Source organism: Montipora foliosa, chromosome 3 (assembly GCF_036669935.1).
Source record: "Montipora foliosa isolate CH-2021 chromosome 3, ASM3666993v2, whole genome shotgun sequence".
NCBI classification, from domain to species: Eukaryota; Metazoa; Cnidaria; class Anthozoa; order Scleractinia; family Acroporidae; genus Montipora; species Montipora foliosa.
The window spans coordinates 17609702-17627186 of record NC_090871.1 but is presented as its reverse complement, the minus strand read 5'-3'; the positions used below and the strand labels follow the sequence as shown (position 1 = coordinate 17627186).

The 17485-nt window shown below is 39.8% G+C and overlaps 1 protein-coding gene across 1 annotated transcript; it reads right to left on the bottom strand.

The window, feature by feature from the left end:
• Nucleotides 1-4287: 4287 nt before the first annotated feature.
• LOC137996950 (recQ-mediated genome instability protein 1-like) lies at nucleotides 4288-17485 on the bottom strand. The gene is made up of 12 exons (XM_068842601.1): nucleotides 17365-17485; nucleotides 17130-17276; nucleotides 15250-15345; nucleotides 14677-14805; nucleotides 13960-14090; nucleotides 11626-12695; nucleotides 11204-11242; nucleotides 10386-10474; nucleotides 9654-9764; nucleotides 8861-8902; nucleotides 6553-6612; nucleotides 4288-5605 (listed from the first exon to the last, which is right to left on the bottom strand). Exons 1-12 carry the CDS (start codon nucleotides 17458-17460, stop codon nucleotides 5450-5452), a joined length of 2166 nt encoding a protein of 721 aa, XP_068698702.1. The 5' UTR covers nucleotides 17461-17485; the 3' UTR covers nucleotides 4288-5449.

Genomic DNA, 17485 nt, shown 5'->3' with positions numbered 1-17485 from the left:
ACATCGCCACAAAACAGTAATATCATTGGTGTAGCACGGATTTTAGCAAGTATCTTAGCGGTCCTCTGCATAACGACGATGTGAAAACCCCAAATTTGAAGTTTTGACGACAACGCCAGGAGGCAACAGAGAATCCTTCAGTCTCTATTTTAACTTTGAAACCGCTGGTACCAATTTATTTTTAGGATACTTCGCCCACATTGTAGGGCGCGAACGAGACTGAATAATCACTAAAGACTTACGATAGAGCCAAGTTATATTTTGAGGTGACGTTTTCGTCGACCGTCGCCGTCGTAGATCTTAAATTCCCTATTAACTGTTTGCTGCGAATTGTTTGCACAATGCCAGTCATTTCAGCCGACAATGAACCACGGCAAACGGTACTTTGAAGCTTATCAAAGGATATCTGCGCGCCACTATGACAACGGAAAGATTGTCGGGCTTGACTCTGATGAACATTCACTACAAAAAGCCCGTCCACTACGATGCTGTGGTTCACCGTTTTGCGGAAAGATACCCCGAAGAATGCTTTTTATGGATCCCGTCTTTGATGAAAAAGAATTTAAAACGTTTAACTGCAGTTGTTTCACTCTATGTTAATTAAATACGCGTGAAAGCACAACAATCGTTAATAAGGTATAATTGAACGCTCACAAAACGAAACTACTCTAATTGATATTGAGGCACAACGAACGTTGAGGACAACCATCGGGTAAATATTTCTTCTCTATGAAATTGTAACATGCTAACTTTGCCTCAGAATGCCAGCAATCGCGTTTCCGAGGACTAAAAATTTCAAAATTTCCCGCGGATCTCCAACAGGGGCGCCGCCTTCGGCGGCACCTTTAACCGGACCCCATTTTGTAAAAACCTAGATCCGCCCCATGAAACGTGTATTTATCAGAACACAAAACAATTCAGAACTGCAAGTTGGAACAATTAAGACCGTCATCACTTAAGGATTACGTAGCTAAATGACCCAGATGTGTTTCGAGTCTCATAATTTATAGGGGACGGGAGCAGGACTGAAATGGGTGGGAGCTGGGAGATAAAGGTACGGGAAGTGGGAGAGCAAGGTAGGGGAAGCGGGAGGTTTTGACCCCCCTGTCCCCTCCCCCCCCCCCCCCCTCCCTGGGTTAGGTGTCCCGAAAGAAAGAGACATGAAATGCACGACACTACGACGAACATTGATGAACCACCTAATAGTGCCAAGCGACCACACCTGACACAAGGAAAGTTGCAGTCCTTTTGGGGAAAGAAACAAATGACGGCAAACAACACAGGAAACACCTGTACCACCTCTGTCAGTGAACCAATCAACACACCGTCTAATATCGCTAATTTCAGTGATGCAACATCGACTAAAGAGGAAATCACTTCTGAAGACAAACAAGGATAACTGACATTGAAAAGTCGAAAACGGCAAACTTTAACTTTTTTTTAGTCAAATGTTACTGAGTCGTTACTGTCATCAATAAAGGTAAAATAAATAGTACATTACAGTCTAAAATTTTTATTTGGTAGTGATACAACATCGAGCGACGAAAGAAATGATGAGGAAAGTGATGAAGATGCGCGAGGGTCCGTAGTTTCAGGCCCAAGAGATCGTATAGAACCAGAGTCTGAGTTCATCAACAACTTGTCTGAAGATAGCGGTGACGATTCTGACCTGGTTTACGAGAACTGGCCGGTTAGCAGGTTCTTTAATAGCATGTACCAATGAGTGCCATAACGTTTTATCTTATGTAGGCCACGTCCACACTGTGTTGTCATTGATGCGTTGTCCTCTTTAATACCAAACCGCGGTAAACCGTTTGCCAAAACCTTTAAGAAGTTTACGGAAGTCAAATTGCGCAACAAGTGGTGCTTGAAATTCAGGAAAACTAAAGAGCCACCATGAATGGAACCTTGTTGTTGCATACGGTAGCAGTATATCAATTCAAATAAGTATCCTGTTGTACTCTTTTTCGATAATACACTAAGAATGTAATCAATTTTTTATCTTCAGACCAAGATGGTTGGAATACCTGGACCCTTTAGCGGTTCTCGTTTAGAAATGTGTTGCTAATGGTTTGGAACATGATCACATTTTCGATCGTCTTGTACCCAACGCTTGCCAGTTTGCTCTGGACGGGCGTGATCCACATAAGCAATTCCAGTGGGACACCCAGGTAAAAGAATTCATAAATTCATAGGAGGCTGTTGGTTCCAATATTGTTATTAATATGTTAAGGGCCCAGGGCCACCTCGGGAGAAAAATGACGCCTACAAGTTCAGCTGGCATCATGTCAATTTTCCACTACCAAGCAAATACTCTAGAAGCAAACTACAGCCCACGGTTGTATCAGCTAAAGGCGTCATTCATCACCTGCTAATGAACTTTATAAAAATAGCCCAGGAAAGAACGCCTTTGGTGTCGAGCGATCTGGTTCACGTTGTACCTGTCTGTATGTCTAGAGATGCTATGGCGATTAAACCTGGGGGTCTTATAGACTACTACAAGAATGACATTGTCGGACTAGAACAGAAGATTGACGTCAGTTACTTAAAGGAACATCCCAATCCTGGGCCTAATGAATTAAAGTTCTTTACAGGAGCGGGTGCTGTGATATTGACCACTCTAGACAACGAGACGTCCCTACTGGTTAGTAGTGATTATCTCACAAAGTCTACGTCAGGTGATGCAGTCACCTTTATCAAGGATTGCGTGGTTAAGATTTAGTGCTGCCTCGCCTGTGTCAGACAGGACACCTAAATCTGGGTCCGGGATTTTGGAGAATATTCCTGATTGTAAATCGAGCTGCATGAAGTGTTCCAACAACATACTAGATGGTATTTGGGGACCTTGTATGGAGTGTGCGGGGAACGGACAGCCCTCGGCCTATCCGTCGCTGAAAGCGTGTGACCATTGCCTGGAAAATGGTATTCAGTGTGTCAAGATTGTGGTGTTGGTCTGGGCATGTGATAGTGATGCAAATAATTGGAAGGCCATGAAATGTATCGAAGAAGCTAAAGAATCAGGCGAAATCGATGACAACGTAGCTCTCCTAAATGCATGCCCTGACGTGGTCCATATTGGGAAAAAGCTTCACAGGTCACTTGAAAACTGGTGGCTTTGGGCTGGTTCCTGTTTAAGGTTCCTGTAGGTTCAACCCTATAATCCTGCGTGTCCTTCGTAATGACGCTGACCCAGAAGTACGGAAGCTGACCAGAAGTTTGCTTTCTGCAAAATGCGTTCTTCAAAAGAACAGAATGGATTTCAACTTGGTTCTCAAGGCTTGCCAGAAAGGCGTCATCGATCTTCTAAGAGATGTTAACATGGTCACAGCCACCCTCTTACCTGAGCATTACTGGGTTTGGCGAGGAAATGCACAGTGCCAGGAATCGTGCAAAGGCCAGTCTCTGTCACTGTAGGACCATTTGGTACCATTTTAGTACTTGATCAAGGGCAAGCCCACAACATAGGCAGAGTGCTTAAAGCTCGATTGCATTATCCCGCTAACGTTGACGTTATTGCACAGAATCTTAACTGAGGCAAGAGGCATCTGCCATTGTGATCTTTCCAACAAAGCGACTATTTCTCCCAAGAGGATGAGCAAGCGTGAATTGTTTGCCTTTGCTGAGAAAAAAGGCATTATTCCGAAAGATGCCCAGCTTGCTGACTACACTTGTCCTGTTCTACGACAAAAACTTCAGAGGAGGATCGCGGATCATCAAGAACAAATACCTCAGATGACACCGATGCCATAGGAACTTCACAGGAAAGATAACAATGTCAACAATAGTGTTGGAAAGAAAGAAAAGGACAAGAAAATGTCAGCTATACGTCTGAAGATTGTTAATGCACAAATTCACCATCCAAAAGTTCTGGCCTCATGCCTGGACCTGCTTTTTACGGCGAACAATAAGTTAGTGTATGAGCTAATCATCTCAAGCAATGGTATTGCAACTTAACAGACACGTGCTGCTCACGAATACTGAACTCTATAAACCCCCAAACCCCAACCGCTTGTGCAGTTGCAGAGTTTGTAGAATCTGAAAGCGAGCATGTCAAATATATTGATGTTGAAGCAACTGAGATTCGAAGCCGCAGAGAAAGAGGCATTAGAAAAAGGAGAAATGAGGACATGGTGTACTACTGACATGACTAAAAAGGTGACAAAGGTGGGAGGGTAGAATAACTCTCATTTCAACTCAACAGGTTAGTTGTGTACGTTAAAGCTACGAGCTTGTGCGATCGCATAAAGAAAACGCAGTCATCGTAAATAGCAGAACGTCGCTAAAGAATCCAACAATCCTTTATTGTTTTAACAACTGTTTATATTGCTTTTCGTGAATTTAAACAGTGAGTTATGCAATTTGCTATTAAAGTGAAATATTTATAAACTGTGAATAACACTGAATAAACGTTTAAACCATATCTACAGGAGAAAGGAACACATACCGTGCATTTTACCTTTCGACACACCCATCCGACAAATTGGTTTTTGCCCTGAGCGGGACTCGAACCCACGCCTCCCTGATTACTAGTCGGGCATGCTAAGCCACTACACCATCAAGGCTACAATACCGGTAGATATATAGTCTATACAAAAATTTGGTTTTATCAACGGAGTTGATAATGTAAATTGGCCACCGTACAGAGATTCTAAAAGCTCTTAGAATCTCTGTACGGTGGCCAATTTACATTACCAACTCCGTTGCAGCGTTGATAAAACCACATTTTTGTATACTACTTCCCCACCGACGCAGCACCACAGTTTCTTTAAAAACTACCCTCTTCATTCATTTGATATATAGTCTATACCTTTCATTTGCCTCGAAATTTCTAACTTTCATATGTTCTAAACCCTGTCTGGGGTTTTAGAGGCAAGGATACACACTCAAGTGAAGGAAAGTTGAGCCCTAGGGATCCCCACGCTACTAAGTCATCTCATTAATCTGCTGCGTTGCCAGCGTGGTAGCCTTGATGGTGTAGTGGCTTAGCATGCCCGACTAGTAATCAGGGAGGCGTGGGTTCGAGTCCCGCTCGGGGCAAAAACCAATTTTTCGGATGGGTGTGTCGAAAGGTAAAATGCACGGTATGTGTTCCTTTCTCCAGCAGATATAGACTATACCTTTCATTTGCCTCGAAATTTCTAACTTTCAAACGTTTAAACCATTTCAAAGCGAAAAACGAGAGAGAGAGACAGAGAGGCTCAAATGTCTTGAATTACCAAAAATACCTAGTGTACATTAACACTTAAATGATGACGTTTTACAAAGTCTAAATGTGATACAGATCTGACGCGAACATTGTACATACTACTTATATAGTGATGTAAAACCTAACCGGAATTGCTTTCTACACTTCGAGTAATTGAAAACCACCACATTTCTGAAGAAAGATGATCTTGTTCCTGCGGCAACACAAAGTTCTGTTGTCTAGGGGCTTATTTGGCAGTTCCGACTAGAATCGTACTCTGACATGACGAAGAACTGCTGAAACGTCCTCTGATGTTGGCTGGATCAGTTGAAGAACACGAGGTCGAGGTATACCTGGGGAGAACTGTAAATCCATCAAACAGGATGTGGAAGCAAGATTTCTCTGAAATATCTCGGTTCTCTGCAAGAACAAGAAGAATTTTAATCCATTTTGTGATCAACCATTCTTTAGCTTTTCTCTGACTCTGATTGGACTGCTCGAAATTCAGCTCTTCCGGTTAGTGGTTCGAATTAATGTGGGGCTCCCAATTTAAGCTGTAGCAAACATTTACTGTACTACTTAAGCAATAGACCACAAGTTTCTATGGTTTATAGGCTGATTGACCAATCAGAGCGCGCGCATTGATTTGGTTATTATATAAATGACTTTATTCATTTTTCCGTAATTACTGAAGAAAGCTAAAGCTAAAGCTAAAGCTAAAACATACATACATATTTAATTGACCACTCCCCATAGGGACCTTTCATGGCCAATGAAACACAATCACCCCAGAACAGACCATTCGACAACAACTGTTAAGAATCCCAACTGGCCGGAGGCAAACCAGTTGGCTATTTACAAGTGCAGCTGAGAAGTTGAGCCCGAGAGACTACCAGGAGCAAGTTCAACGAGGGGTCAGAACGTGTCTTGAACCCGGGATTCCCAGATTTCAAGGCAAGCGCCCTAACCAATGGGTCGCACTACCTCCATAAAACCTAAACCTTTCATGGCAACACCTTTTAGCCAGAAGAGCTGCCTTCGTCACATAGCATCGGCATATGCAGTTACACTTCTTGTATTTTTAGATAGCGACGATAAATCACTAGCCATGTCTCACATCACAGTGAGTGGGATTAAAGAACAAACAGGGTTTCGAAAAGGGTAGGGAAAGCAGTTCCTTGTGCTGTGCTCAATTGCTGTCCTTGTCTTTACTTATTCTGACGTTTTCGGGAACCTTTAAATCCCACTAGTAATTCCGATAAAATGTAACGCCTGCTGTTTGTACCGCACGCTCCGAATAAATTTGTTGTCCATTCTACATTACAAATAGTAAAACGTTACTGATACAACTAAGCACTTTAAGCTACCTTCTGTAATCTTTGACAAAGAGCCGTATTACGAGTACTGACAGCTTCTTGCATTTCACGCTGCAAACAAAAATTACATTGATTTACAAGCAACAAGACCAAAAATTTGAGCCTTTTATAACTAAGCGGCTTGCTGGGGAGTAGCCTGCGAACGCAGACGTATTTCCGGCGGTCGTTTCTCTCCCCCGAAAAGTAACGTCTGCGAGTTCGAGCTGCAAAACGATTTCCGTGACGTAAGAATTATTCACCAATCACCGTTTAGCTCTAAAAAATCCAGAACTAACTCGCAGGATTCGTGCGCGGTATAACCACGTATTCTCGTGGAGAAAAAATGGCGGACACACTGGAAGAAGCGTTCAACGACGCGTTCAACCAGGTTTGCAATGTTTTTGGATTTGACAGTTTGAATACGCACCAGGAGGAGTCCATCAAATACATTGTTCAAGAGAAGAAGGATATTTTTGTAAATCTTCTAACGGGTTTCGGAAAGTCGTTGATTTACCATGCTTTGCCGTTGGTTTACTCGTGCTTGCAGTCAACTGACGAGAATATTAAATATCATCGTCGTGATTTCTCCGCTTAACAGCCTGATAAAAGATCAAGTGTTGCGGCTAAATTCCCTGGGAATCTCTGCCGTATCTTTGGCTGAAATAGCCACCGTAAAACAAACGAAAGAAGTAAAGAATGGGGAATATTCAATTGTCTTCGGATCACCTGAACTATGGCTTGGATACGAAAGATAGAGGAAAATGGCAATGAGCGAGTTGTACCGGAAATCTGTCAGAGCAGTTACTGTCGACGAGGCTCATGTTATTTGTCACTGATAAGTGTTAAAGTCTCTAGTACGTCTCCGTGCAGTCCCCCATTCTCGTAAATCAGTTGCAGCTGTTCTGATGCATGACATATCTAACAATTTATCGACTCCAAATAATGTTGATTTATTGATTTCTTAAGCAAGCATTTATTCATATAAAACAAGATCATCTTCAAGAGGTGACTATTTTGTTAAACCCTCAAGAATTGACAAACAAATTAAATCATTTTCAATATATGGTGTAAAAATTTGGAATAGTTTACCTCGTAAAATTCGCCATCTATCCAAAAACTATTTTAAAATTAAAAACCACAGTATCCTACTCCAAAGACTTTCAGAAGAAAATGACTGTATTGATTTATCTGTCTTAATAACAAAAATACTTAATAATCTGGCTTCTGATATTTGCACTTTCTATTGATTTTAGATATTTACTTGTTTTAGTTGACTGCATGCTTTGTACACTAGTTATTTGTATACCTGTTTGTTCTACAATGTCTTGTCGGTGAAACACAACTGAATACCGTAGCTTTCTCTACTTGTTCTCTCTTTTATTACACGCGTAACCACTGCTCGCCTCGATTTTTTTGCTAACTACGATCAGTGCAGATTGAACATGTATCATATAATAATGAAATTCTACAATAAACAATTGATATAAGCTACATGTAACTTGATCAATCATGCCTAGTGTCTTGCAATTGTCATTCGCCATCCTTTTTACACGAAGGGAAACACTATCGCCAAAATATCCCCTAATTTCTTCGCTAATTTCGTCCACCTTTTGCAGGGCATTATTGAATCGCACAATACGATTGTAGCACTGCGTGCGACAAATGGCCAGCTTTTCACAGTCGACGTAAACAGAAAGATCAACGTTTGTGGCATGATATACCAAAGAACATATGTCAACATTGCTTTTACCAAACACACGCATCTTCTCCTTAGCGGCCGAGAACTTCCCTCGACAAAGAATGCAGCATTCACAATCGTGAGAAATCTTCTTGGGAGTTTCGTTCATGGTTGTTTATATCACTCATAACCACGCTCCACAACTGAGAATCTTACCTGTATGGCTTGTATTTCAGACACGCAATTGCGCGAAGTCGCGCAAGAGTAACTCGAGCTTGCTTCTATCATACAATTTGATTGGTCAAAAACCCAACAAAAGATCTTACGTCACAGAAATCGTTTTGCAGCTCGAACTCGCAGACGTTACTTTTCGGGGGAGAGAAACGACCGCCGGAAATACGTCTGCGTTCGCAGGCTAGCTGGGGAGTGAGTCTGTAACATAATTATCCACAACAACGAAACGATCTCGAAAACGTATTCCATGTCAATGTTTCTGACACCAGCCTGAAGAATGCCACAAGAAGAGAATGAAGGTTTTATGAAACTCTCTGTGTTGACCCTGCCTTTACTGACATTAAACGTAAAGTTTGGCAAAGGCTCTCTAACTGAACTGTAAAAAAGGAGTCTTGCAATGACACCTACCCGATATTCGTCTACTGGAAATTCCAACAGCTCTGTGAGAACCTAAAACAATTATAACGACAATGACAATAACGGCAATAATGTGGTATAGGGTTGGCGCAGTGGTGACAGAACGCACCTCCCACCGATATGGCCCGGGTTCTAATCCCAGACTCGGCGTCATATGCGGGTTGAGTTTGTTGGTTCTCTGCTCTGCACTGAGAGGTTTTTCTCCGGGTACTCCGGTTTTCCCCTCTGCTCAAAAACCAACATTGGATTGATTTGCGTTAATTTGTTGATTTCAGTTTACAGTGTCCCCAATTAGTGCTCCAGGTCTAGAAGAGTACACACTTAAATAAACTTCCTTTCCTTTCCTTTTAAGCCTTGATTTTCTCAGGCTTCATTGCAGCTGCTTAATATTATTAAGTTGCCTCGTTAATGCTGCGATGATATTTCCCTTGGAAAGGAAACTTGAATAAGCACTCTTAACAGTGTTGTAAAATATGGTGTACATTGCTGATATTGCCAGCTTCTTTTGCAAATTTACAACTTCTGTTGGTTACCATCAATTTAGCTGGTAAGGAGTAAAAACAGCATTGAGCTACTTTGCTGCATCCTCCTTCCACTTTAAAAAGTTTTGACAACCATATACTGAACTATCCTGTTCTTCCTCCGCTCAGTTCCAGTTAAAACTTTCAACAAATTATTGTGATAATGTTTTGCCTTCTTATTCACTTTCCCATTTGGCATCCGGAAAACACCACTGATTTTGCAGCAGTTCAACTCAAAATGTCAAGTATCCATTACATCCCACCTTTTCACTGAGATCAGCATCCACTGTATCTGTTCCATCATTCAGTTTGACAACTACATTCCAGTTTGGTGACAACGGCTTTGAGCGAGACACAACGGTAGCTATGTATGCCTAAATGCATGTTTGAAAGAACATGATAGTTTCATCTAAAATATTTATCGCCCTGAAACATTACCACAGAGGTATCCTCAACAACAAGCCCTAATACTATCGTTAACATGCACCCCCAAAAAACCTCGTCTGCACGCTGTTAAACCAGTGACTAATGAAAGGAAGTCAGCAGTTACATAATTTTAGCATTCTTCAATGTCCCTATCAAAAAAAAAAATACTGGGTAGTTAGGAAGGTTTCTTTAGAGCTGTTTGACTGCCTGGGTAAACAATAATAATAATAATAATAACAATAATAATAATAATAATAATAATAATAATATCATTATTATTATTATTATCATTATTATTATTTTTTTTTTAATTTTTATTATTAATTCATGTATGAAATGGTAATGCCATATACGGTAACCAAGGGTAATACAAACAACACTTAAACCAGAGACCTTCACAAAAATCAAATTCTAATACAAGCATGATATGCAATATAAAGCACCTCACTTTGTGCTGAACACATCAGTTGCAAGAACCTGCAATTTCCATCCACCTTTCTATCAAATCAACATTCTTTGGACACTTTAGCATTACATTTATTGTATCCAGAACTTTTTCAAATTCAAACCTTGACTCTGATGATGCGGTCTTGCCCAAATGGGTACTTTGTTAGAATCTGTGATAGGTACTCAAATGGAGCTGAGTAGTACTGAAGGCCTGTAATGGTAAAACCGTGTTAAAGTATATCGTCGTCAACATCTACACTATTAGTTAAGAAATCCTACCTCTCCCATGAGAAAAATGTAGTCAGTAGTTCCTAAATTGGATCAATCAGCCAAGAAAATTTATCACACAGCTCATCAACAAAATTCAGAAACCTTTGGTAATTCCTATCCTAAATATTCCAACAATGTTGGCAAACATGTTGCACCACCCTAAACTTCCTACTGGAGGACAATGAGGCAATCTTTTTTGCTTGACCAGTGCTGACTAAGGTTATGTTCCATCTAATTCACAAGTGCAACTTTGCAACCCTACAAAAATGTTGGTGGATAACGTTCGAAGGTTTAGACAGGGCTAAGTTCTTGCCACCTGCAGAGTTTTCCAATTGATCAGGTCACAAGCCTACAGTACAAATAAAGCCATGGTCAGCACCAAATAATCCAAGATCAATGTATAGAAACCCCCTCTAGTAGTTACTGACTTCAGATTTCATGTGGTCAAGCTGCCATCGACAGTCAACTTGTTGGTGCTTCCTGTTATTGAATGCTTTGTAGCTAAAAACGAATTTAAGGCAAATAATCGTATAATAAAAAAACATACATGGTGTAGCATTAGGAATAATAACTATTATTAAACTTTTAACCTCATTGGCTATTTACCATGTCATATCCAAAGTGCGCTCATGGAATAATGTTAATTATTTTGATTGCCACCAGTAGTTACCTGGTCCTTCCTTGATATCTGATTCACATGGCCTACAGTCTGTCATAGATAGAATACGTATAACATGTGTGAGCTACTGCTGCTATTGAAATATAGTCTTTGGGACTAGATCAGGGTGCACTTGAAGATCAGAGGCAAACTACAATCACAGACAAAACTGTTGGGAAGGTTAGCACTTTTGACATCTTCATTGCTTCTCTCCCCTCCCCACTCATTCAATGTTGTGTAAAACTGAATGGTTTTAGTGGGAAATTGTTGTGTTCCCTTCCAACATTGAATAGGGGGGCTATATAAGAGAAAGTGAAACTATTTCTTTTCAGAAGCGGGTTGAAGTACAGCTCTGGTGCAGTTCATTTGCATAACCTTCCCAACTACTTTTGTCTATGATTGTAGTTTCAGAAAGTTTGGATTAAATTTCTCACTTTTCCTGTTGATAGCAGAATCTTTCGAAGTGGCAGAATTGTTCAGTTTGGCATGGTGTTCCATCTTAAACATATCCCTTCTTGGGTTAGTCATTGGCAATGTAGAATCCTTCTTAACCATGAGTGTCCTTGCAGAAATAATGTTGTTATTGTTTGAAGTAGATGACAAGTTTGGGTTCCACGTGGTATTGTTGAATGCCAAATCTTGTGCATTTGGTGGTTTGATTTCAACACATTCCAAGTCCTCTGCTTCAGGATTATCTGTAATGAAATCATCCTTAAAAATGTCATCGTCGTTATCTTCACATAGCATCTCCACATCATTCATAAGATTTGGTTTTCCAGAAATGAAGTGTGGCTCAGTTTGAACAAAAGGGTCATGATTATCAGAAGCAGAACTACTTTTCCGGGAATGAGTATTAAATTCCACAAACTTGGTGTTCGAAGTTTGTGCTTTCTTTGGTTGCTCCATTACCCCAAATCTTTGTTTGAAATAGTTTTTCTGCTCAGGAAATTTCATTTCCACACATTCTTCATCATCTGGCACTGGATCCTCTCCAATGAAATCATCCTCAAAAATGCCACCATCATCACCTTCACAAAACATTTTCAAATCATCTCTTTCAAATTGCTCCATTTCATAAGTTGTTTTTCTCTTCACTTCTACAGTTCCTTCTCTATTTTGCATCCCCTTCTCTAGCCTATCTATCTGATCCATGTCAATTTCTTCATCATTTCCAAAATAATCCTCATTGTCAAACCCTGCTATTATGTCATCATTGTCAAAAAAGTCTTCATTATGCACTGTTCCTGACTGAAACTGTCTGCTTTGAGTTGCTCTATTACCATGTGAACCCTGTCTTTCAAATGCTCCACCATTTTTTGCAAAAGATGTCTTGTTGCTATGTGCCGTAATGAATGGTCTCAGTTGGGTTGCTTCATTTTTCACTTCAGATCTTTGGATACTGCTGCTGACATTATAATCAGTTGCATTATTGACATTTGGCTCTTCACGCTGAATGCTTTCAGCCGTTCTGGAAACACCAGGTTGCTCAGGGGGTTCTTGCCCTCTAGTAAAAAGTAAGAAACAGTCATAAATGAAAAAAGCCTTTAAGGTGGCTTACTACAGTTTTCCGAAGACAAAGATTAACATTTTGAAATCTGTGAAATTAAAGCAACAGGATGTCTCTTTTGATGTGTTAGTCACTGCTTTTGATGTAAAATGTAATTTTTACCTAAAACATAAATGCAAGTCAGGGAAAAATGCCAAATATAATGACCGAGCTTCTGGAGGGGGGACTGGAAACTAGGCATTTCAAAGGCCTTTTGTTCAAAACCTAGCGGTACGACGAGGGTAAACATTTTGGGAATTAGTAAACAATATGAAGACAAAACTGTCAACCTTTTTAAAAAAAAGATCTATAAGACAGTTTTTCAGTTATTATCAAAATAGACAAAAATCAATGTTTTTGCCAATTGCGAAAAACATGTCTGACAGGTTTCACTATTTTTTTTTCTATAAATGATTATTTTTTCTTTCTATGGAAATCTTGAAATTTTAAGGTGGGTCGTACGGCTAGTTTTTGAGAAAAAGGCCTTTAAAATGTCTAGTTTCCAGTCCCCCTCCAGGAGCTCGGTCACTATGTTTAGCGTTTTCTTCTGATTTGCGTTTAGTTGTTAGGTAAAATCACATTTTACATCAATTGCAGTGCCTAACACTTCAGAAGAGACATCCTGTCACTTTAACTTCACAGATTTCAAAATCTTGATCTTTTGCTTTGGAAAACTGTAGTAAGCCACCTTAATTAATTGGGAGTATCTTGGGGCACCTGACAAGTGAATGGGTTAACCAGTCAAAAACTATGTTCCCTCAATTAACCCACGGAACTTAACACATTACTCTCTGTAACACCAGGGCCCAGTTGTTCGAAAACTGATTAACTTAATCTAGGATTAGCGTAAACTTTGGCTTCATGTTTTCACCTTTTTGGTGAAAGTTTCTTTTGCCTATTTTTGTTTTTCAAGATTGACTTCTTCTAATGTAAAGTTTCGCCAAATATCAGCGTTGCACAGCATGTGGGAGTAGAGAAATAAACTCCTTGGTTAATTTTTAATCTGGAATTAGCACTAATCAGCTTTTGAACAACCGGGCCCAGACTACTTTTCTCATCAAATGGGGGAGTCTTGAGGCACCTGAGGAGTGAATGGGTTAAGACACAAAATAAAAAATGTTGTTTTGCTTCTTCTCCCAGGTGGTTGCTTAGGAAAAATGGTTATGGTTATTTGTTCACCAACACAACAAGACTACAAGAATTTTCAAGTCTTTCAACATACATGACTTGGTGTAGGACATTCCAGAAGGAGTTTTCCTCCAACAGCTGAACACTTCCACCCAAAACTTTCACGTTATTGCAAGTCAGAAGCAATGCGCCCAAACGACAGGATACTGGGCAACCCACTTGTATCTAAAAAGACCAAAAAATACACCATTTAAAGATAGAAATGTGAAAAAGGGATCATAAAAAGGTGTGAGTGCAATAATTAAATGAATCAGATGTACATGTACACTGCAGTAATTGCCAATTGCCGGTTTCCACTGTCATATCATCAGCAAAACAATTCAACAAAATAATAAAGTCAAGAATCAAAGAGATAATAGAAGATGAATATTCAAACAGTCCTGCAAAGGTTCAGGTTGCGTGATGTTTCTTGCGGGAGACTTTGAAAAAATGTTTTACTCAAATTTATAAGGTTTTATATAGATACGCCATGGTGGCAGGAAGCTAACAAAAACATAAGTCATCAACTTTTGCTATAAAAAGCCTGCAGTTGTCTTCTGAGGGCTCATAAACATCTATATGAGTACTTATTCTCGTACAAAGACTGTCTAGATTGCCAAATCTCAGCGAATAAATCACTTTTTTTAACCTACATGACAGCAATCTCGGCCGCTAAAATTACTTAAGGGGATTTTTTAAATAAGGCAAGGAAAAATAAAATTAAATTGCTTTAAAACTAAAACGTAGTGGATGACAATAAAATTAAATTCACCTTAGTTCCAGGAGGAGTTGTTACTTTAAGGGATGGAATCAGTTGATATTCCATTCCAAAAACAGTCTGTGTTCCATCAGTTAGTTCTAGTAGCAACATTCTACTGGGTTTGATTTTTGGTTCTGAAGGCTAAGCGTACAAAAAAAAGTTAGCATGTCAACTGAATATGGGTGCTTTCACTGTTCTATTTTCCAAGTAGATTGAGCAAAATTCCCTAATTTTGCCTTCAGTTGGTATTAGGGCCTCTTCTCATTAAGTTGGTTCCATTTCATCTGCTTGTACTGTTTCAGTTGAACCAGATCTTATTACCCAAAACCATGATGATTGGTTAGTCCCTCAAGACAATCTTAGATGACCCATCTCAGTCCTGTTTAGAAGGTACAGTACTAAAAGGATTAATAATAATTATTTAAGTAACAATTTTAGTGCCTTCATCTTCAGATCAAGTATGCAAGTTGCATTGTTGACTGTACCATTTGGTAGCCCATTAGGTGGTGCCATATGAGCTATTTGGTTAACAACATTATTATTGTGTATCCTTGGTCTCAACATTTAAGATAAAAATTCCCTTACATTGGTTTTCCAGTTAAGTTCTTCAGGATCGTCCTGTCCTTTCAATTTTTGGATCTGAGAATACGCTGCCTCTCCAACATTCAGGACTGAGTTTACCTGAAATGTATAAAAAAAACCTCTCACTAGAGAAAGGTTGCATCTCAGCCTAAGGAGGGATTTTAAGATTTAGAGGGGACATAGTGAGCTTGGGAACTGGTGCCTTAAACATTAGCAAGAAGGGGCCTGTTGTGATCTAGGCACTGTAGGGTGGCATCCCTGAAGCAGCTGCTACTTGGCACCGTCACACTGGAACATGGCCCAGTGGAAAAAACACTTAATATACCTGATCAGATACTTACCTCCACGACCAAGGGTGGGGCTCAATGACTGTGCAACAATTTGCAAAAAGGGGCCACAAAGATTGCATGGCCACACACAAACAAGCCATGCTGGATTTGGTGCCATGAGAAGGCTACATGCCGCATTGGCTTGAGAGTAACCTACTTTTAGTTTAGGGTTAGGTTTTGAGAAGATTGATGTTGTTTCACCACATTTCAAGAGGGAAAGGGTTAAGCGAAGGGCTATGGGCAAAAATTACAACATTAAAACCCCTTGAGTTTTGCTGATCAGTGTCACTTTTTTACTCTCACAAAGAGATGCCATCTTGTAACAGATGCCAATGTCTGGCACACTTTTGCTTCCATAAATAAGAAAAAATTAGCACAGCACAGGTGGTAAAGGGTATTTTTGTGACTGTGAATTGCCTTTTTTATTTCCCGTGAGATATGAAATGGCCTTTTTTTGCTTGTGAAACATGATTTTGGTAATCATAGTGAGCCGTGATCTTTTACAATAATAAATTATAAATCTGTGAAATGAGAATCAGGTGTTTAATTAACCATGAACTGTGATTTTGTTTCATGCTTTTGTTGGTTTTATTTTGCGGGAGCAGGAGCCTCAGAAATTATAACAACAGACTGTAAATTCGGCATTGCAAGGTACAACAACTACAAATGTACATCTGGGATTGCATCACTGAAATGTGAGTCTTTGGCACATGGCCTTGCTAGCCTTGACAGCTTTGCTGGTCAATTAACATGGTGGATACTAGCTCGGAAACCGTCCGGAAATCATGAGATTCTTCGCAATGTAACCGTTCTGATAAGTTTCTTTGTAGCAGACGGTTGTAGCTCTTAACAAACGTAACAAAAACTTTGTGTGTAAAAAAAGTTCTTTTATTATTATCAGTCAAACGCGAAACGGCTATTTCTACAGCTGTATCCACATGGTCTGAGCACCCATACTTTTTGGGGCACTCATACCTAGAACATTAATTTTTCATTTACAGGACAAAAATGGAAGGTGCCGGACCTAACTTTTTGGCACCAGGGCAAAATAGATACTGCTCTAAAAACGTTCTTGTGTGAACCAGGCTTCATTAACCGGCAATAACTCCTGGGAGTGAGACATAACACATTTTACTCCGTCTAACACCAGACGACTTTCCTTGACAACTGGGGGTGTCCTAGGGCATTTGAAGTGTCAATGGGTTTAGGAATCTGAGGAATCTTAGGAATCTTATGTAAATAATTATTACCGTTTGGAAAAAAATACAACCCAAATTAAAATTCCTGTACAGTCTCTTCGCTGATTGCTTTGAAAGTATGCAACTTTTGCCCCTTTAAAAGGCTGCATGTGATTGGTTCTTTCTCAATGGTCAACCAATCAGGATAAATTGACAAATTTTGCCCTCATAGATAAGTTCCTTTGACCCTTATTGCTGGCGTAAGGGGGCACAAATACAATCATTAAAGAAAAAGTGGATATGAAAACATGCAAACGCCAGTAAATTCAAGGGAGGATATATTAATGCCGCCAGTTTGCAACTTTATTTTACTGACCTGAAGGTTAAAATATCCCTCTAGTTTGCAGTTTTCAGTGTTACCAAGTTCCCTTGGAAGGCGAGGAACACTGGATTCTTGAATATCAGCCATAAGCCATTGCTCATAGATAAGATCATTCAGTTCGAGAGGCGTCAACTGCCTATCCTGTCATCCATTTTAAGGGTTAATATAGAAAAATTAAACATTTATTTGTGGTTTAAACCTGAAAAACTGCAAAGCAAGGTTTACAAACCTCGTTGTCTTCCTTTACAAAATTTATGCACGCTTCTAACCATTCATTTTGCGTATAAACATAGCGAGATTCCAACCAACAACTAACAGCCGCCATTTTGAGCGCGAGCGCGGGAAATTTT